At 36.1% G+C, this 23,666-nt stretch overlaps 1 protein-coding gene across 1 annotated transcript in view; it reads right to left on the bottom strand.

The window, feature by feature from the left end:
- LOC111151262 (BCAS3, microtubule associated cell migration factor) overlaps positions 1–23,666 on the bottom strand; it is a 578,517-nt gene that overhangs the window by 272,162 nt on the left and 282,689 nt on the right. The window contains exon 19 of the mRNA XM_022509136.1: positions 22,973–23,073. Coding sequence (XP_022364844.1) covers positions 22,973–23,073 — 101 coding nt within the window. The remainder of the gene's footprint in view (positions 1–22,972; positions 23,074–23,666) is intronic.

The following is a 23,666-nucleotide window of genomic DNA, read 5'->3' as shown; positions in this document are numbered from 1 at the left end:
TATTTTGCTGTCTTACAGTGATAGATGAGTGTGTCTATGTGTACATATGTGTTTCTATGTATATATTTATATATTTTAATATGTGTTTATGTGCAAAGCAAACAAAAACAAATCTGTTTCACTGCCGACCTTTGCAAATTAGTCCTGTTAATCTAAACCCTAAAACGTTCAAATCAGTAGAACAACATAAGTAAAATTATGAACAGGCAGATGAAATGCACCTTTGTAACGACCCTAAGTCTGAATCCCACAACAAAATTCTTAATATTATAAAGTGGAAAATGTCAACCCATAATATAACTTCTCAAATATGTAAATAGTTTGCACAAGTTCTCTGGTTTTGACTTTTTAGATGTCTTCTGCACTGTAATGTAAGGATCAATCAGTATAGAATTTTTACAAATTACCCATATAAAATATAGTATTTCTGAGTTAGAGAAAGTTAAAAGTATTAATTTAGATGCTGTTAAACTACAGCTACAAAGTATTAAGCTACTCAAATAATAACTCCTAAATTAAAGAGTTATAAACATTGTATTTTCTTAAAGATTTTATTTATGTGGGGCATTTGGGTGGCTCAGTCAGTTAAGCATCTGCCTTTAGCTTGGATCATGATCCGAAGGTCCTGGGATCAACCCCTGCATTGTGTTCCCCACTCAGTGGGGTGCCTGCTTCTCCCTCTGCCTGCCAATCCCCCTGCTTATGCTCTCTCTCTCTCTCAAATAAATAAAATAAAATAAAATAAATCCTTCTTTCCATTATTTTTTAAAATTTATTTGAGAGAGAGAGAGAGAAAGAGAGAGCACAAGCAGGGGGAAGGTACAGAGGGAGAAGCCAACTCCCCACCAAGCAGAACCCTAATGTGGGGCTTGATCCCAGGACTCTGAGGGTCAGACATTTAACGCACTGAGCCGCCCAGGTGCTCAAAGAGTTATAAACATTATATTAACAGACCTCTAAAGACACTCAGGTGTTCTTCTTAAGTAAATAATGGTCTGTATTCATTATATTAACCAGAATGAATACAGACCATTATTTTATTGTAGGTTAGGATATATAAGATTAAATCAAGTTTCCAAAAATGAGTTATTACCAGTCCTAGAGAAATTTAAACCTCTTGACATTTCAGGATGCTTCCCCCAAAACAATAACAGTATATCCTAAATTATAAGGAACCAAATTCTTTCTAAAATACCCAGAAAGTAATAACTAGATCTCAGTAACCTAGGTTCATCTGCAAAGTATCTAGTCTTCCAGTTAGAGGAAAAGTTTTTACAATTAATATATTGAGGATATTAGGGCAGGTAATTATTTTTCTTAGTGTATTAGTCATGGTTTAGATATTCAGAAAAAAGCCAGATCTCCCAACTGTGGCATTTACAACACAGTGCACAGAGTCTAGGTATTCTGTTAAGATGAAAGAATAAATGGAATAATTATTTGCTCCCAGCACCATTTGCTTTTAAAGCAATGAAAGGAAAAAGATTTGACAATGCATATCCAAATAAACAGATAAACCACCAACAGGTTATAAGCATCCTTTATACATGAACTAACACACAAAGCATAATACTAACAATGAGCAGTGCTTATTTGTGAAGCCAATGAAGGAAAAATCCATTTGGTTCTGCTCTCTTCTTGTTCTACTCTTCCCTACATTTCTTGAACTCCCCGTAATAAATTCTCTTATATGGAGCTCTGGAAGCTTCAGGAGACATAGCTAATCAACTACAGGTTCTGTTGCCAGTGAACTCCACACTCCCAACTTCCGGGGATATAAAATAGCTATTCTCCTTGAAATGAACCTCACTATTGGAATCAGGGAAATCCACTTTTCAAATAATGGGCAAAACCCTAGTCCAACTGCTATCTAGTTTTTTATGTGAGATATACCTCTCTGCTTTATCTCCTGTTGAAAAACCTACAATATGTTCATAAGCTGAACATATAAATCTAGAAAGAGACTTAGGGAGTCTTTTAATATGAAGAAATGAAGGTGGATCCAAAGGTTTTTATTTGGAGAATTGAGTACCAGCTGGTCAAACTGGCAGCTCTGTGGGCAATGGAACAAAGAATTCTTCGAGAGATTCAAGACCAAAAGCAGCTTGTTTCCTACTTCCTACTGTAACCCCACCAATCCTCCACAAACAATAAAACCTTCGCCATACTGAAGTCTTTAGTGGAGACCAGAGAGGTGAATAATGTTGTGCTGGCATTATTCAGTCCTTTCAGTTACTTAGGGGACCAACATTCCTTTTTCCAGCAAAAGAAAAATTTGTGAGTTAAATGACATCATGTTGCCTTGAATGAAACAGTTCGGCTCAAAGTTCACCCAAAGGCCAACAATGATAAACTCTCATCCAAGGACAAATTTCAGTACATTTTTGGTACTTATTAAAAACAGCATTTATATTACAGCCATACAATAAGTGAGGGCTCTTTACCAAACTGTTTCTGATCAGAAAGCACTCAGGACCTGAGGAAGAAATGCTGCTTGGGAATGCAGTTTCCCAGCACAGAAACCAAAATGTGCCTTTTAAAAAGTAAGGCTCAAAAGACAAATAATCCCAAAGCAAAGTGGTCTATGGCATTTCCCAATGAACAAGCAATTCACAAAAGAGGCAATGCAACAGCCAATGAGAACGTGTAAATGGCAGTAATCAGAAACTTGCAAATTAAAACAAGTCAGGCTCTCCTACTATCAAACTGGCAAAAATTAAACCTTGGCCTTTTAAACAATAATTTTTTTAACAAGGGAGAAGGCTCTCAGGTCAAAAATAACACACCTAAATATTGAGAAATGGTAAGCATTCTTATTAAGGAAGCAACTCTCTTTCTACTGAAGTCTAGACGGAAGTTTTTCTCTGATTTATAAATGTTTCCATTATGTCATACACAGAGCAGTTAAGCAGCAACACTAGATATTACTGGCCATTCTGTTTATTAGGAGCCAACTTTTGTACCAGAGCAACAACAGCTGAAGTGTTACAATACATAAGAGGGAACAAGCGTTACCTACGTTATATACTAAACAGATCAATGATTTTCCTTGCACCCTGACCCTGTGGAACCATAGATGTTCTCTAATTAATTATTAAAGTTTTCTAACAGTCAGTCATTGTACATCTCTGGTTTCACTTTCCTTTTATTCCACATTCCCAGAAGAACAGTCACAGGCAATATATAATTAGAAAACTGACATATCCTCATTGCCTATGAGATAATAGATTTCGCTGAGTAACTGACAACCCTGGGTGCATCTCTTCCCCGCCCTGCTCTGTCTCCTTTTCCCTCCCCCTTTGGTATCATATCATATTCCCACAGAAGACATAAACTAAGGAGCTTTCATTTGTTATTCCGGTTGCTATAATGGTCATTTGACATATAGCATCTGGACAAGTTATACCTGGAGATAATCTGGAAGGGTTCACAATTTAGTTTTGCTCAACATCACTGTAAATTCCGTAGAATGAAGAGAAAGAATAAAACATGCTGGCTTCATGCTACCAGCGAGATCAGCTATTCCACTAAAAACTTCACGCTATCCCAATATACTTCCAAGAACTAAAAAGACTACAACAATCCCTTTAAAACATTCGCAGTTAAGGTCACGGTAGAGTTTATTTACCTGGAATGATGCATGCAGTGCCTATTTAATGTATTATGTATTAGTGTATTATGGCAACTCGATTCTTAGTACAACCACATTATATATACATTAAAACAACAGCATGACAGCTTAAAAAGTCCACCCTTACTATTTTAAAAGATCATATTATAACTATGTAATACCTTGCTTGTGTTTATAGCTAACAACTTTGTCTTACTACGGGTTATAGAATGGTTTTGTTGTTATTTAGACTTAACATGATTGGGTAGATTTTACTTCACACTGTTCCAATATACTTCTGAGAACTAAAAAGACTGCAACAATCCCTTCAAAACATTTGCAATTAAGGTCAAGGTAGAGCCAATTTACCTGGAATGATGCACACAGTGCCTATTTAATACCTTGATACCTTTAAAATTACATTTACCATGTATCTATTTAAAATTTGTATTCATAAAAAGTTGTGGAATAAGCACAATCTAATTGATATGGTTAGTGTAGTCAATCCAAGAAGTCAAGAAAGGAAAACAAAGAAATCAGATGGATGTCAATGAATCATAGAAAACAATGTAAGAAATAAAAGTTGAGCTTACTGCATAATGAGTCATGCATTTTCCCCCTTATTTTCTTAGATTCGGTGATGTTTTCTTCAAAGGGGGGGGGTGCATGGAATTGCTTATATACACTCATTCTCCTACTATTCCACACATAGCCATTTATCATTATCTCTATTTACACACACACATAGCAAATATAGGACCAGCGTTTAGCAACTGCTCAAGTATGTGAACATACATACATGGTAGTATGTGTTTCTGTTGATGAAAATGACTACTTTGCAGGAAGCCAGGTCTCCTAGTGCTAATCCTATGTAAAATTATAAGCTGTAATCCTTCAATAGTGGCAAATGTATTCTTACAGACAACCCTCTATGTTAGATGCATCTCTTTCAAGAATAATCAATTCTCCATTCTAAATTCAGGGAACACTATAAAATATAACACCCTTTACAAAGAGACTAAGATGAGTAGAAGATATGCAGGAACTTTTTTGAATTGACGTCTTGAAGGTAAAAAAAAAAAAAAATCACTGTTTTCGGTCATTAAACTGTGCTCAGTTACCAATGTACCAATTTGTACAAGGGGCACTAGGCCAGTTATTATAAACTTACTGTTCTTGGTCCCATCTATAATGGCAGCCTCCACAATGAAGTACATACAACAAACAAAAATAAAGGGGAGGCAGTTGTTTATAAATGTAAAACTGACAAATACCATTTTTTTGTAAAGAATTAATGCAGCTTCTTCCCCACTTCACTTATTTAGTATCTAGTTACATATTAGATAAGTCCAGATCATTATACAGCAGAAAGAATTAAGTAACAGATTTTCTCTTGCCTAAGCAAAAGAGGTAAAGTTCTCTTGGCATGGAGAGTTAAAAGCTTTTAGACATGGAAGACATCAACATATGCAACCTATACTTAAGAATATAATAAAAATCTTCCAAACAATCATTAAGGAACCAACAATGTGCTCCACACAACAGAGAAACTACAAGTTCAAATTTTTACCTCTAAATAAATCAGAAAATTCACAGAACCAAGAAGATGGGGAAGAATGAGACAGAGAATACTAGCCCACAACTACCATAGGGTTTTCTCTCTTTCCAAATGCAAGAAAACAGTTTCAAAGGCTTGCTCTCCCCTCTACTTCTCCATAGTGTAAAACTACCAGAAAGAGTTACCTCTAGAAATCATTGCCATGGAGTAAACTACATAGTATGTAATGGCATAGTAGTTACTTTTTTTTTTTTTTTTTTTTTTTAGTTCTTATCATTAGATACATACTAAAGTATTTGTAGGTGAAAAGATACAACAGTGGGTCTCATACTTTATCTGCCATTCATTTAAAGAAAAAAAATATATATATTTTGGAGGCACCAAGCTGGCTCAGTCAGTAGAGCATGTGACTCTTGATCTTGGGGTTGTAAGTTTAGCCCCCAATTAGTGTAAAGATTACTTCAAAATAAAATCTTTAGGGGCACCTGGTGGCTCAGTTGGTTAAGTGTCTGCCTTCAGCTCAGGTCATGATCCCAGGGTCCTGTGATCGAGCTCTGTGTCAGGCTCCCTGCTCTATGGGAAGTCTGAAGTCTGTTTTTCCTTCTTCTTTTTCCCCTCCCCACCCCCCACCTGTACTCTCTCTCTCTCTTTATCTCTCATTCTCTCTCTCTCTCTCTCAAATAAATAAATATTTTTAAAAATAAAATCCTAAAAGATTTTAAAGGAACAGAAAAGACAAGAGAGGGACAATGTTGTTAACTGCTGAAATTGGGTAATAGGTAGATTTGTTATACTGGCCAATGTCTTTCTGTGTATGCTTGAACATTTCCATAATTAAATTTTTTAAAGACTGCTGTGTGAAGGTTTGAAAAAAAAAAAACTGGGCAGACTCTTGATCTGCAGACTGACTAAGAGTCATCTTGATTCTTTCCTTGGCTAGGGTATGAAATGTGTGAAGTATTCAGAACTATGTTGTTTTCACACAACACTGTATGTGTGAGAATCATTCATGTTAACTCCTTTAGCTCTGGTTTACTAGATAACATTTAATTTCTATTCTCTATGACAAACCAAAGTAATCTGTCCCTCCTTCCTCTGTTCTTTCCCTTCCTTCTTTCTTTTCCTGCCTTCCTCTTCTCTCCTTCCTTCCTCCTTCTTCATCTTTCTCTCTCATTGCTTTCCAATTTGAAAATCACCTAATTAATATTATCTGAATACATGTTTATTATAAACCTCAAAGAACATGAAGTAAAAAAATGAAAGGTTTGCTGGAATCATGAACAGTGATTCCAGTGATAATCTTTCAGAAAATCAAATGTTCTTCTGGTATTTTAGAAGTCTTAAGGTTGAGAGTCTTACATTTTTAAGTAAAAGTTTCAGAATCTTAAGGCAACTATCACAAAGGACTTCCAGGGTAAAGCATTTTTGAATGCAGTGAAAACCAAGAAAAATTTCACTCCCTATAAAATTACTAAGGGAACGAAAATACTCAAAACAAGTAAGTCTAAAAGAAATTTCAATTTACATCAGTAAGTTAGAACTGCTAAGTAAAATGTCTTTCTATAGCTTTGAAAATGCACACATATTAGGATAGTGCCATATTTACCCAGATGACCACTAAGAATGGAAGAGGTATAATCTAGCACAATGTTTTATCTTCACTGTTGTTTGTTAACAACAAAGTATCTTTAGCCATGCCATCTGGTAGTATCTCAGTCATAAAGCACTTGGAATTAAGGGAGGCAAAGAAAGACATCCAGAGAGAACAAAGATACCATTTCTATTAACACCAACTACAACCAACAGCTATCTCTATTGAGTTTTTATTCTATCCAAGATAATGTGTGAAGACTTTTAGATGAATAATCTTACTTAATCTAACAACGATCCTGTAAAACAGGTATTGTCAATTTCCCATTTCAAGGACAGGTAAACTAAAAAGGCCAGGCAGGTTAAGTTATGTGACCAAAATCACTCAGCTAGCAGTTAGTAGAAACAGAATCTAGAACTGCAAACTCCAAAGACCATGTTCTTAATCTGAAGCATAAACTGCCTCAATTCATCATGACTTTACCTAATGAGTTCATTATTTTAAATTAAAATTTTCATATAAACATGTGAAAGATGCTTATCACCAATATCATTGATTCAGAGTCTCCACGATTTGTGTTTCAGGTCTCCTTTATTTAATATGATCATTTTTATCATCTTAATAAACATCTATGTATCTTGATCTGAGATACCATACAAAGCCATCAAACAATGGAGAAAAATAACCTCGACCAGATGTTCACAACACAAGAAGTTACAGACATTCACAGAAATTTCACAGATAGTGACAGAAACAAAGAAAGTACTTTGGGCCACAGCTCTACATTCTCTGTAATATCCCTGAAGAACCAGAAGACTTCATTTTAAAAATACTGAATTTGCTTTATATTAAAAAGAATATTGACATAACCATGGAAGGACCACTGGCACCTGGAATATAGCCTTGGAAGGCAGCAAAGTGCCCAAAAGAGGAAAAATAAATAAATAAATAAACCACTAGCTTCAAAATACTCCTTATAAATCTCAGCTCTGACCCAGACTTGACATCATATAAGAGTGATTCTGATGTTCTTCATGTGGTCATAAAATACAAAGAAAGCATAGTAGAAAAGGCAAGAAACTGATGGTATAAAAGCAATGAAGGCAATTCAGTGTTTCTCGTCTCTCTACCAAGTTCCACAAAATCACATGGCAAAAAGCCTCCTGTCATATGACAACAATAAGGAGAACAATTCTAACTGTAGAGAGACAATCTATGGCATTCACCCACAACCTTTATGCCTCGGTCACTGGGTGGTTACCTTTATTAAGACAGATCATGAGAAAAATTTTTTCTAAAAAGGAGAAATTCAGTGATGATAAAAAGCCTACACAGCATCAAAGCAAAAGTAAATAAATTTGACTTAAATAAAATGAGAATGCAGATATAAGATGGACAAATAGAGATAAAATGAAGAATTGAGCAGAAAGGCTCAACTATAGAGTTTGCGTATTTTTTTCCACTTTTCTGGAATAATAACTAAAAACTATTTTACAGTTAGTAGAGCCTGAAACCTACAATGCAGCAGAAATCATTATTTTGTATCGGTTAAAGGACAGTAGGTAAGAGCAGTCCTTCTGTTAATGGCAAAGAAGTGTAGATACACACATAAGTAACACTACCATAAAATAGAGATTTTTGTTTTAACAAAATCCATATTTATGTGATTATATTTCCTATGGTTGAGAGCAGCTATAATTAATGGATTTCCCTCCTTCTCTTAATGCAGCCATTTGTCAATTCAAATACAGAATGTCCAATCAATTTTGATGTATTTAGTAAGCAATTTGTCAAATGGTGCTATAATCCAGTTAATATATTAATTCTTGTCATGGAGAGAGTTCTGACAACTACAGTTGACCCTTGAGCAAAACAGGGTTTGGGGTGCCAAAGCCCCCCAGTCAAAAATCCATGCATAACTTTTGATTACCCTAAAACTTACTACTAATTGCCTACTGTGACCAGAAAGCTTACCAATAAATAGTCAACACATATTTTGTATGTTATATGTATTATATACTGTATTCTCACAATAAAATTAGCTAGAAAAAATATTTAGAAAATCATAAGGAAGAAAAAATATGTTTATAGTATTATACTATAAAAAATTTATATATAAGTAGACCCATGCAGTTTAAACCCATGCTGTTCAAGGGTCAACCATATGTGGTTTTCCATAACTGGTTTGGAGAGAAAAATCTGTACTGGGACTCAAAGGTCATTCTCTGGAGCTAACACCTCTATGTCCCAATTATCTGAGAGCATGCTATATAGCACATCAATTAACAGGAAAACTATTTTGCTGAAATAAAGACAGCTGGGTTCCCCTGGACAGTGTGGCTGCTGATTCCTTGTAATGAGCTGGGTTTCTCTGAATCCCTGTGTATCTCATTTTTTTAAAAAATATTTTATTTATTTATTTGACAGACACAGGTCACAAATAGGCAGAGAGGCAGGCGGTGGGGGGAGCAGGGTCCCTGCTGAGGAGAGAGCCCGATGTGGGGCTCGATCCCAGGACCCTGAGATCATGACCTGAGCCGAAGTCAGAGACTTAACCCACTGAGCCACCTAGGCATCCCTCTCCTATGTTTTTAACAAAGTCAGCAAACCAATACATGTGACACTAAATGTAAACTAAGTATGGTTCTACAAGAGGAACAAGTCTTTATTAATGAAATGTATGAATTTTAAACTTAAAAATATTTCTATAAACATTTTCCACTATTCTAAAAACTTCTTCATATGGATTGCTAAGGAAGTAGTCTCAATCCTTTATTTTTTCCTATTCCAACATTCTTCAGGCAAATACACCTATCTACCAGTACTTAACACAGACACTGTACTAAGGCCACACAGTTAGTTACTGGTAGTCAAGCTTCTCGGAAGGCTGATCTTCACTTTCCACAGTGGGAAGCTCTGGACATGACTTTATAAATATATTTCATCCACTCACCACTATGCTATCTCCATCTTTTTCCAGGTCTTTCTATACTCCAGGAGTTAGAGACAGAACAACCAGATGTGCCAGGCTTTTTGTCAGGGGGTCCAAGTTCACATCACAGAAGAAATCTGGACTATAATGACCAAGAAAGGGTCAAATCCTTCCTAAACTCTTCCTTCCTTCCTTCTTACCCATCCACCCTTCCTTCCCTCTTTTTCTTCCTAAAGAGAGAGCAAGCAAGTGTGGGGTGGTGAGGGGCAGATACAGGAGAGAGAGAATCTCAAGCAGCCTCCACACCCAGCTCAGAGCCCAACGTGGAGCTCAGTCTTACAACCTTGAAATCATGACCGGAGCTAAAATCAAGAGTTGGACGCTTAACCAACAGAGCCACGCAGGCACCCCAGCCAAACTTTTCATGGGGAGATTTCACCACTACCAGTTTGGCAGAGCAGAGGACTAGAAGACAGGTTTTTAACATGTCACAGATAGCCCCACAGCACCTGGGCATAACTGGCAAACACTTTCCAAAGATGATGGCCCTCTCCATGCACTACATCCAAACCTCTATTTCTCTAACAGAAAATATAAAAACAGAGATAAAGGCAAACATTTCTAGAAAACAAAACTAAAAAACATGGCAAAATTTTTTTTTAATTACAAGAAAGAAAAGGAACACGACATTCATCTTTCAGACATCAGACTCCCCTTAGCCATTTATGAACCATGCAAGAGCAGAAAAAAAAAAAAAAAGCCCAAGTGATTTGGCACAAGGCTGTGTATTTTAAAACCTTCAATGTGTACTAGGCCTCCAGACTACCAGACGTCCCATTGTTTCATGTGTCTGCTGAGAAAGGTGCCCTATGTGTCAGAAAAGCACACTGAATATTTTTCAATGACCCAGGGGGCAAAGGTCACTTATTATAAATGGATAATGAGACCTAATGCAGTGCTCTGAGTATGGACAAAGAAAGGGTCTATCCATAGCCCCTGGTGGATTGGTCATTCAGGCTTTTATTTCCTCTCCACACTTAATGGAGTCAAACAATTGACAGAAATTCTATAGAGAAGGCTGAAACCGAGAGAAACAACTGTATTCTAACTCTGATAGACAGACACAAATAGCGACCCTGAAATGGCGCCAGAACTCCTGTTACCACTAACATAGCAGACAGCTGTAGCATTCCCCCTAAATTCCCATTTAGTCATTTGTTAGCAATTAACCTTACTGATGGAAGTGATGGCACATCAAACCACAAGCTCCTGCCAATATCAACCCATTACATTATCGCAGGTAAGCAGACACAGATCATTCTGTTCTAGCTCCTTGTTTTTGAAGAAAAGGGCAAACAGATATCCCCATTCCCTCCATCCTATATTCCTGCTACCCAAGTGACAAAACGCACATTCAGAGATATCAGTATCTGAATATATGAACCTTAAACTCAGGTGGGACAGAATAAATGACATCAGAAGCAGAGATGTGCATAGACTAGTGGCTTTATAACCCATAGATGATTTTTCTTTAATCTATCAGAATCCATGTCCTATCCTAGTCAACCTGCCAAGTAAGAAATAATGATGGTATCCATAGAAAAGAATGTATACTCTCACCTGTACCTGAAAAAAAGCAAGTCATAAAACAACTTAAAGAACATGAAGACACTAGCATGACTTACAATTTTTTTTTTTTTTAAAGATTTTATTTATTTGACAGAGAGAAATCACAAGTAGGCAGAGAGGCAGGCAGAGAGAGAGGAGGAAGCAGGCTCCCCGCAGAGCAGAGAGCCCGATGCGGGGCTTGATCCCAGGACCCTGAGATCATGACCCGAGCTGAAGGCAGAGGCTTTAACCCAATGAGCCACCCAGGCGCCCCTCACTTACAATTTTGTAAAATAAAGAAAGACGTTTAAAAATACAAAACAGTCCTTTATAAAAACTTTCCTTTTGTTTCTTTTTCAATTTTAAGGACAATTAAGAAAGGAAGGTGGATTGACATGCAAACTGTTTTTTGCCACAAATAGTAAATGCTAAAGCAAATTACAGAAATGTCAAGATTTACTTCAGAACGGAGCAAACAGGTCATTAGAATGTAACAGAAAGGATTTCTGATGTTGAAACATCTCAACGATAAATCAGCAAGGACAGAAAAACCAATGAACTATTCCACAGATGTGAAGACCCATGTATAGATTTGGGTATCAATAAGAAGTATGGTTCCCATAGACAAAAAAAAGGAAGAAGGGAAAAGGGTAATCTAATCCAAACTTTTCAATCCATCATTTGTAAAGTTTGCCGATTGCTGGTGGTACTTTCATTTAACCATTCAACATCTTTTCATTGAAGAAAGGTATTTAAATTTATAATGTTCCCCAAGTTATACAACACATATACAGTTAAATTCACAGTTAACACGTCTTAAACTTTTAGCCTCCTAAAGAAAAATACCATTCATTTCACTAAAACGATCTTGCTATGGATGGATGTGTCAGTTGATAAAATTAAGTATAACTAAGAGAAATCATCAAATATAATTCAATCTGAAGTGGTTTCTGAACTACCTCAGATATTCAGACCTGGATAGAGGAGTATGACACACCCAATGACCAACAATGGACTATAAATACTCTTTAAATAAGTCCTACATTACAAGTTTCCTCTACAAGAGAAAAACATTTCTTTCTTCCCCTTCCACCCTACCCACACTTGGGCAAATATTTATTATGGACAATGCAAGGAAATATTGTTGAGTACCTCCATCATACTCGGTACATACCACAATAGCGATGCAATCCAGGATGTTAAGTTAAATCTAATGTGACATTCGAAAGAGAGCAGCTCAGAGAAGTGCTGCATATTTAATTGCTTTTCCGGGGCACTGACAATGACCATGGTAGATAAGACCAACAATTTTTTTCCTCTTTGTACCAATACGTTCAAAATATTATCACCGTTGTACTGTAAAACCAATAAAACAACAGAATAGTAAAATATCCTCAAATATTTCATTCTAAACTCAAAAGTGTGACTTTATATTACAAGGAAAATATTTGCCATTTATATTTTCATGGTTATTGCTGGTAGGAGAGCAGTACAAAACTTTGTTAGCAATCAAGATCTCTAGAATCCAACCTTAAGTGCACTGTTGATATGTTATTTTCATACTTGATAGGTAAGATAAATCTCAATACCAGCTTTAATTACTGTCTACTTCATTATATGTAAAGACTAAAATAAAAGTGCTAGTGAAGTCTAAGAGATTAGTAAAGCAATAACATCTTTTAAAAGCAGATATACCAGTAGAGAGCCCAGCTATTCAAAAGACACTCAGAATGACTTAGTTCTCTTCAGGATAATAAAAACCAAGATTTTTGTCAAACCAATACTAATACTTTAAAGTAAGGCTCTGGTTGGAGCTTTTAGAGTGATTAATACTGCGTCCTGACATGTCATGCTATCTAGGGTATCATAATGGAACTTCATCACTTCTATGTTTTTTTCTGGGATAAGATTATTTCATAGAAAGTGTACTTGAATTACCAATTACATACCAAAAAAGCCCCAGAAGGGAACTGAAATCTGTAAACACACATGGAAGTTTGGAGATTATTTCTAAAAGCTTACTGAACACAACTGCCAGGATATATAACATGCACCGAAACAGAAGCCACACTGTGATCACCAATTCTCTGTCCTACTCTAGGCAACATAGTTCCCTTAGTGTTGCAATGAATGGCATAACCTATTGCCCAAGCCAGTCACCCCTTTCCTCCTCACTTTTCTTCAGTCACCTCACAGAGTCCCAAATCCTACAGATGCAACCTCCTTAGCCATTTCTCTCCATCCTCACTAATAAGTAACTTCTTCCTTCTTTGAATTTCTATACCAATTAATTCAAGCCATTAACATAGCGCATATCACAATGTGCTACAGAAACTTGCATGTATGTTTCTTACTTGTCTTTATGTTAGAGACAAAAGTAGTAAGCGCCAAAAGTAAAAGTGCGTAGCTGGTGTAATGCAAGGTAAAGGTAATACATAGGATTTAAGCATCTGAGGTTTAAAAAATAATTATGATCCTACATTTCCACTACCAGCTATATAAGAGAGACTAGATTTACATTATCTTCTAAAATAACTAAATTAGGCCTAAGGAAAAGGCTACTTTGAACCCTCCATAGCAAGGCTTAAGAATAAGCATGGAAAGAATCAAATTTATTCCAAGTAATATGAATGCTTCTTAGGAATAAAGAACAATCCACCACTTAACAACATGAAACTGAAAATGCCCAGCATCCTATCAAAAATCATTAGGGATATAAAGAAGCAGAAAAACACAACCCAGACCTAGGAAAAAAATCGATCAATAGAAAAACCTCCAAGAAACATCATAGTGGTAAAAGTAATTAGAACATATGGATTCTAAAACAGCTATTATAAGATAAATGTTCCATGTGTTCAAACACATACATGATAAGGAAAGAAATGAAAGACATAAAAAAGACGCAACTGGGACTTCTAGAGATGAAAAATATGATATCTGAAATGAAAAAAATGCTGAATAAATTTAACAGCAGATTAGGCAAAGTAGAAAACTTGATGCATTTAAACATACAGAAATACAAATTATACAAAATCAGAAAGAATTTTAAAAATCAAACAAAAAATTTTAAAAATTGAACAGTAAGCTGGGAAAATATCAGGTGGTCCATATACATATAACTGGAGTCACAAAAGGAGAAAAGGGGAGTGACAGAAAAAACAATTTGAACATATAACGGCATAAAAATGTTCAAATTTCAGGAAAAAATAAATCCACAAGTCCAAGATTCCCACAAATCACAGCAGGAAAAAAACCACCAAGACACTATAGTTTTACTGATTTTTTTGTTTTTCTATATTACTTCTATTTTATCTATTGTTTATATGTTTTTATTTCTACTCTGATCTCTATCATGTCCTTCCTTTTGCTTTAATTTGCTCTACCTTTTCAAGTTTCTGAATGTGGAAGCTGAGGTCATTGTTTTCATAACATTAGGTATTATTTAGTCCTATAAAATTACTCTTGAATACTGAGGTAGTGCCATGCCACATATTTTTCTATTTTTTAAAGTTTTTATTCTGAAATGATTACAGATTCATGAGAAGTTACAAAATAGTACAGCACAGTCTTGTATAGCCTTCACCTAGTTTCAAAACGAGGAAATTACCATTGGTACAATCCAAGACTTTATTCACTCACCAGTTTTATATACATAGTCTTACATACACTCATTTGTGTGAGGGTGTGTATGTGTGTTGTTTGTGTGTTTGTATAGAGTTCTATCCAATTTTGTAGCATGTTTATTTGTGGAACCTCAACTTAAGATATGGAGCTATGTCCTCACCACAAAGATCTACCTAACCCTTTATAATCACATCCAACACCTTCCCTTCCATTCTGTCTCTAAGCCCTGGTCAACGCTAATTTGTCGTTCATCTCTCTAACTTTGTCGTTTTGAGAATGTTATATAAATGGAATCCTTTCTGCTCTTGGTGTTTTTAAAATGTGTAGTAAGCAAACCTTTGAGATTGGCCTTTTCATTTGGCATAATGTCCTTGAGATTCATCCAATTTGTTGCATGTATTTATACTGCAATCCACCTTTTTTTCCCTGAGTAGTATTCTGATATGGCTCTGTTCTGTTGTCATTTTCATTCAGTTCAAAATAATTTCTAATTTCCCTTTTGATTTCCTCTGTGAACCATGTATTATTTAGAAGTATGTTGTTTAGTTTCCAAATATTTGTGGATTTTCCAGAGATCTGTTATTCATTTCTTATTTCATTCCATTGTGGTCAGAGAATATATACGTTGTATGACTTGATAGCTCTTCAATTTATTGAGACATGTTTGATAGCCCAGAAGATGGCCTATCCTTGTCACTGTTTGCTATGCCCATGAAAAGAAGGTGTATTCTACCGTTGTTGGGTAGAGTATTCTAAGTAGTCTGATATTAATGTAGTAACTCAGGGTTTAAAGTATGTTTCTCCTAAGCATCAATATAGTTGGGTTGTTGTGTTTTTTTTTTTTTTTTAATCCAATTTGACAATCTTTGATTTTTTTCTTGGATGTTCAGACTATTTATAACTAATATGAGTGCTGATATGCTCAGGGTTACATCATCTTGCTTATTTGTTTTCCTTTTATTTCCTTTCTTTGTGTCGGTTGCTTTTGGTTTCATTACATACATCACATACATTTTGTTATACACATCAGAGTTTACCTTCAAGTCATGTTTCCACTCATATACATTCTAAAAACCTTACAAAAGGGCACCTGGGTAGCTCAGAAACATCTCAGGTCATGATCTCGGAGTCCTGGGACTGAGTTCCACATTAGACTCCCTGCTCAGCAGGGATTTGCTTCTCCCTCAGTGGGGAGTCTCCTGCTCCCTGCTGAGCAGGGGGTCTGTTTCTCTCTCTCTCTCTCAAATAAATTAAAAAACAAAAACAAAACCTTACAATAGTTCCATTTCCCATACTCTTGGCCTTAATGCTACTATTGACATACATTATGCACACATACACACACACGATATATATACATATATACACACATTCATGTGTGTATATATGTGTATTTTAAAGACCTCAATAAATGGATACTGTTTTTGTATTAACAACTAATTAATTAATTTTGAGAGAGAGAGAGCACACTGGGAAGGGGCGGAGGGAGAGGGAGAGTATCTTAAACAGGCTTCATGGGAGGACAGCAGCTGATGTGGGGCTTGATCCCATGACCCTGAGATCATGACTGAGCTGAAACCAAAAGTCAGATGCTCAACCGACTGAGCCACCCAGGAGCCCAAAGAGTAAATTTTACTTTTTTTTATTTTAAAAATTTTATTTATTTGACACAGAGAGAGAGATCACAAGTAGGCAGAGTGCAAGGCAGAAGGAGAGGGAGAAGCAGAACCACTGACCAGAGAGCCCAATGCGGGGCTCAATCCCAAGACACTGAGATCATGACCTGAGCCAAACACAGACACTTAACCAACTGCGCCACACAGGCACCCCAGTAAATTTTATTTTAAAGAGACATAAACCATTACCAAACCCCCTCACATATTGTATATTTTAACCATTTTCAGTGTTCTTCATTCCTTTCCATCTAGTATCATTTTTCTTCTGCTTGAAGGACTTCCTTTAACATGCCATATAGAGCATGACTATTGCTGATCATTTTTTAATCTTTCATATATCTGAAAAAAATGTTCTTTCATTTTGAAGGATGGGGGAGGGGCACAGAAATCTAGATTAACAGGTGCTTCCTTTCAGTACTTAAATCTGTCATTCCTATCATTTTTGCCCTGGGATATAACGTCTTTTTTTCCCTCTTGCTGCTTTTAAGATTTTTCCCTTTTTAAATGATTTTGAGCAATTTGATTATAATATACCTTGGTAGAGTTTTCTTTAAGTTTCCTGTGTTTGAGATTTATTGACCTTTGTGGATCTGTGAGTTTATAGTTTGTATCAGATTTGGACATTTTTGGGCCATTTCTCTTGTCATACCACCCCTCCTTCAGGGTCTCTGATTTCAAGCATCGGATTATCCCACAGCTCTGTGAAGCTATGTAAAATACTGTTTTTTTCGGTGTTTCACTTTGGATAATTTCTCTTGGGTCTATCTTCGAGTTCACTAATATTTTCTTCTGCAATTCCTAATTTATCCTCATCTTATCCAAAGTGCAGCTTTCAGATTTAGGCTTTCTTATCCAGAACTTTGATATGAATCTTTAAAATTTCCCATGTCTCCGTTTAACTTCTCAAACACACAGAATACAATTACAAGAACTGCTGTAGTGTCACGATTCCTGACCATGTATGAGCTCCAGGCTCTGTGCCCTCTAGGACTCTCTGATGGTTGTTTCCTTGGCTTCCGGCAGTTTCCTACAACCACCAATACTGTGTTGTGGACTCTCTGCAGATCTTCAGAGCTCACATTCTGTACAGATCCCTTCTCTCTGATGGTGTATCCCGCAAATTCTAGGTTAGGAGTTAACAGACAGTAAACAGGGCTTTGTGGGTCATGATGACTCAAATCTGTGGTTATAATTTTAAAGTGGCCATAAACAACAGAGAAATGAAATGGCGAGGCTGTTGGAGTAAAACTTTATTTACAATAATAGTTCATAATAGTTTGCTGATAAGTGCTCTTCCTTGGTCTTACTGGACTCTCTGCTCCATCTTCCCTGTATTCCACTTGCACACACATGCCCCCAACCCCTGCTACTGCAGCATGGTCCACAGACTCCTGCAAGGCAATAACTACAGGCAGTTGTAAGCCTTTTGCCTCGTTTGCTTCCCATCTCCCAGAAATCACTGTCCTTCATTCTCTGGTGTCCAGTGACTTGAAAATGGTTGTTTTACATATTCTATTATTTGTTGTTGTTTCAGAGGAATAGTCAGTCTCAAAGGGAGCCTCAAGAAATACCCAATAAAAAAATATTACTTTCACATATAAAAAAATTTTAAATCCAACCAAAATGTACATGTCTGAAACATATATGTTTTAACCATCTTCTGTGTTTTCCATTCCTTTCCATATGGTGTCAAAGGTTCTCCTCAACTTTCCTATAATGCTTTCAAGGGTAGAGGAAAACAATTATATCCCCAGTAAAAGAGAGAGGTTCTATGGATCCTGATCACCTTTTTATTGTATATCAAAGCTATGTTTCTGTTGAATGATCTCTTGTTACCACTTAACAAAGAAAACTCAATGAGTTTAGGGAGGAACTTCTCACATACCCAGGGATTACCTCAGAAATTCAAAGTCTGACCTCCCCCCCAACAAAGCCAGTTAATGTCAGCAACTTAAAAATACTGCTGCTGCCAAATTACCTGGAAGAAAAGGAGGAAACATTCTTTTTCCCCAAAATAAAACTTTCCCAAGTCAATTCACTAAGGCCTATCTTTAATTTACAATTTGGGAAGCTCTGAAGCGGACAAAAGAAAAAGTTACTGTCTATTTTGGGATCATATTCAAGGCTAGATGACATTTGTTAGTCTCCTAATGTTTATCTTTGTTTTTGGCAAAGTAATACACTGAAAAAAGTGCCTATTTTAGAAAAGGTAATTACAGTATGTAATTCTTTTCAAAGGAGAAAAAATAGCATTAACACAAAAATTATGAATCTCTTCTGCTATAATCTTTTTATATACTATTTATGAGATTTCTTATGACCAAAGCAAAATAATTTTTTAATATTAGATTCTTGAATTTACCTTTACTGAACTACACAGCAAGATCAGATTACTGTCTGTATATTCACTTTACACATTTTATCAATTTACTCAATAAAATCATTGGAATTTGCTGATATTTTATTCCTGTCTTACTTACTCAAAATGGAAATATCTATGATTCAACCTAATAACGAAGAAGACATCTCCACCTCCATAATGTAAAGAACATTTTAGTATAAGTCAATTTCTGATAGACCAAAATGCCTTAATTTTGTATCATTCCGATTCAATTAATATAGGTGGGAAATATCATGACAGTTAAGAACACAAAATTTGGGGTGCTTGGGTGGCTGAGTTCTTTAAGCATCTTACTCTTGATTTCGGCTCAGGTTGTGATCTCGGGGTCATGAGATGGTAGCCCTGCATGGGTCTGCTGCTAGGAGTGGAGCCTGCTTAAGAATTTCTCTCTCCCTCTGCCCCTCCCCGCCCACCAGACACCCCACCATGCTCTCTCTCTAAAAAATTAAAGTTTTTCTAAAAACACAAAATTTTGGTTTTTACTTCCTTCACTTTAAATTAGGTGATAAGTCTTTAGTGTTTCAGGCAGATTTCTCTTCCCTTCCCCCACCATTTACCCTTTTGCCACATATGCAGAACTCTGTTTATCAACTACCAGTGTATTTATTATGATTACAGGGCTGGAAGGGGAGTGGGGATTCCTTGCTAAACATCCTGCTCTCCTACTCTCTTCTCCTTGAGACAAAGTCTCTTTCCCATTTCCATTTACATCATGCTTTGTCTACTATTATTATCATTTCCGGAGTTTGTACAAGTCTGCTTCATTTGATCCACAGATCCAAAATACAACACCAAAGAAAATGCTTGCAACATCTGAGAAAATGCTTGCAACATCAAACTGGCATTAGAGTTTTACTCCGAATGGTTATATCTGAAAATACTTCCAGTAATATATTTATCAATTCTTCAAGTTGAGAAATAAGAGGTGATTTTCAATATGGTTAAGTAAAACAAAAAACCCCTCGGCATCCGGTATGGTATACTTGTGTTTTAAGAGGTCACAACATCTTTTCAAATGGTTTCAGTAAGAGGAACTAGAGACAAAGCAAAAGGGTACTAAGAATGTCTTCTTAATGAGGCTCTAACTTATATAAAGGACTCAACAGATGGGCAGGTAAAGACATTTTCTCTAAACTGGCTCCAGCATTGCTTTTACCAATTATATTTCAGGCATTTACTCCTCTGACGCAGATGTCCATCTTTTGCATATTTAATTGCTTCAGTCCTGTAATATATGGCATGTCCAGGACTCCCAATCAAATTATCTTTCTTTATCTAAGGAAATGGGGACTTTAAAATCAGACTAATCTGGGGCAATTGGGTGGCTCAGTCATTGGGTGTCTGCCTTTGGCTGGGGTCATGATCCCAGGGTCCTGGGATCAAGCCCCAAGTCAGGCTCCCTGCTCAGTGGGAAGCCTGCTTCTCCCTCTCCCACTCTCCCTGCTTGTGTTCTCTCTCTCTCTCTCTCTCTCTCTCTCTGTCAAATAAATAAATAAAATTTTTAAAATCAAAATAAAATAAAATCAGGCTAATTCTGTCTCTGCCATCAATATAAAGAATATAAAATTATTACAGAATTACCTATCTCTTAGGTGTTTTTTTTAAAGACCTACTAAATTATATCAGTGGTATTTCACAAAGTAAGATAAAACAAATTAATTACATCGATCACTTACACAGCAGATATTACAACATGATCAGAATCACATTGTCGGAATAGGTATTATTAAGTCCCTAAAGTCTATTATTTGAAAATCAGTACTTTTGAGATAAGAAACAAAGATACAGATGATGCTTAAACTGTTTTACAGTTTTTTTTCCCTTTTTTAAAAATTTAAATTCAAGTTAGTTACTGTATAGGGTGGATGTTTACAGTTTTTACAGAACTTTAGCATCCCTTCGTTGACCGTAACAACACCTTTATAAGAGTAAATATTATTATTAATATTTTATATATATCAAATAATTGAGAGGTGATTTGGAACTGGAACTCTGGCCTTTTTATCCTTGTCCCAGGCTAGTCCATCTGGAACGGTCTAACATAAAATGCATTTATATGACATATTTTCATTAGAAACCATAGAATTATCAGTGACTCCTTTCTTTCAAATTATCTCTAATTCTTTTCTATTCCAACTCTGCAACATCTCACAGGTTTGTCCTGACTTTTCCGTAATACAGACTGAATTGAAGCCTCTCATCCAGGATCACTGAGCCTCCTCCACAACCCTCCCCTCCTCTGAACCTCGCATTACAGCATTGCCAGAGTGCTTTTCTAAAATGCAGTTCTAACAGTGTCACTCCAGTGCCTGAAAACATTTGGTGGCTTGCTACTGCCTACAGTGGTGGTTCTAAACTGTGCACCTAGAGATCGCTGTAATTCTGAGAACTGGACAAAGGTGTTTAGAGCTGCTAAAATAAGCAATGTCAATCAGCTTAATTTGCCAGAACACAAAAATTAAGGGACAGAGCTGCATTTGGTTTTTGCCCTAGTTTTTGTTCTGTGTATCTTTTTGCCTATATACTGTTCGCCTACTGGACACAATAAATAACAAAATATCAAAATAACAAAACAAAGCAAACGAAGATTAATTCTGAGTCAACTCTACCTCATTCAAAATGAAAAAATAGCAGGGGTTATTTTCACCCCTGTTGAGAGGTAGGGAGGGAATATGTTCTTATGATTTAAATTTGATATTGTATAAATGTCATTTTTTCCTAATTCAATGATTCAAATGATAAGAACTAAATATATGCTTCCATGACCTAATAACAACTATAGATGTCTGTAAACTCTGCTTCTTGAACCCAAAACCACTTACATATACCTCTCTCTGAGGACTTTGGCAACTGAAATTCTGCACTCATAGTTCACTGATATACCCATCTCATTTTATTTTACTTTTTTATTAAACATCTGCTCCCGAATTAGTGAATTCACTGAGAACAGAAGCAACATGCTATTCATGTTTAACTCACAAGTGTCTGACACAGAGAAGTCACTCAGTAAATCCATGCTGGAAGAATCAGTGAATTCAATTTTAAAAGAGAGCAAGACTGCCAACTACGAGTTACAATTATGGACTTTTAGAAATTTCGAGTAAAGTCGGTAAATTTTCTGTTTCCAGTTTAATATATAACACATTATAAACATAAAATAAAACAGTTTTAGAACTATTTCACTTCGTGCTGCTAAATAGCCAGGCAAGATAGTAAGTTCAATACAATAAAACTCCATTAAAAGCATGTCAATGTTGATTTTTAGGAAGTTTTTTAAAAACATACAGGACTCACAGCCATCAGGTTAAATTAAGGATCCAGTCAATCCTACAAAATTAAATTAAAATTGTAAAGAATTTTTAATTCTATGACCATAAACTGGATAATAAATATTAAATTGTCTTTCCATGCCTCCCCTACAAAATAAGCTGTTTCTACCTCAATGTACATGTTCTCAAGTGAAGAAAGAATGTGGATCAATTTCTATAAATGTCAGGGCTTAGATATAAAAGTAAACAAACAAATAAATACCCAATGGAGTTGCAATCATTACTTGACTGTTCCCAGTAAAATCTATAGAAAGAAAACCTGGCTGATACTTTTCACAGTGAAACATGCTTATTTTTTTTTTATGTCAGAAACAGATACCAAGTTTTATGAAGTTTATTATATCCTAGTATCCTCCTTTAAAAAAAAAAAACTTTCGAGACTACCAGATATATTCCCATGAACTTATATAACTGCAGGTGTACATCTCATGGCCATGCAACATGAACAGCCAGAGGCATACTTAATGTGTACTAAGGCTTACGGTTTACATTTATATTAAATATCTTACTTGCCTCAATCTGATTTTTATGGCCTATGGTCTGTGGACCTGTGGTAATATGCATGAATGCATTAAAAGTCAGCATTTTAAGATGAAATCTCAAAACACTGTACGGTAGGTAAAAAACAATGGGAACTACTTACGGCCAGCAAGCAGGAACTGATAATACTGGACTGCATCTGCAGCAAGGAGCAGAGGGTGGTTTGCATTAAATGGTGGTTGCAATTCATTCCATTGAGGGGTTCTAAGGAAACAGCAGAAGAATATTAATATTTAAGGTTAATAGATGGGATGTAAATCACATCACTGTCACCACTTATAGACATTGATATAAACTCACACTATCTTTGTAATCATTAAAGTGAACTTATTGGGAGTGCTGAAACCTAAAATACAAGGCCATCTGCTTAAAAAGAATAAAAAAGGTGGTGGTGACTCATACAATTACATAGAGCTGATATTGGTTTAATAGCAGAAGACCTTCCAATACGATAGACAAGACATTCAAAGCACTGGACAGAGAGGAAGCATGTTATTCAATGTTCAAGATAAAGTAGCTCTAATTTTACCTAATTTCAGATAACTGCTGGAGCTCACTATTCTCAGAATATGTGTATATTTTTAAAATAAAATAAAGCAGGTAAAAGTGCTTTTAAAAAACCCACACAGGGGGCGCCTGGGTGGCTCAGTGGGTTAAGCCGCTGCCTTCGGCTCAGGTCATGATCTCAGAGTCCTGGGATCGAGCCCCGCATCGGGCTCTCTGCTCTCTAGGGGAGCCTGCTTCCTCCTCTCTCTCTGCCTGCCTCTCTGCCTGCTTGTGATCTCTCTGTCAAATAA

The sequence above is a fragment of the Enhydra lutris genome, unplaced genomic scaffold, assembly GCF_002288905.1.
Source record: "Enhydra lutris kenyoni isolate GAN:26980312 unplaced genomic scaffold, ASM228890v2 scaffoldscaffold26, whole genome shotgun sequence".
In the NCBI taxonomy this organism is placed as follows: Eukaryota; Metazoa; Chordata; class Mammalia; order Carnivora; family Mustelidae; genus Enhydra; species Enhydra lutris.
The sequence above is the reverse complement of the archived record's forward strand: the minus strand, read 5'-3'. Positions and strand labels throughout refer to the sequence as shown.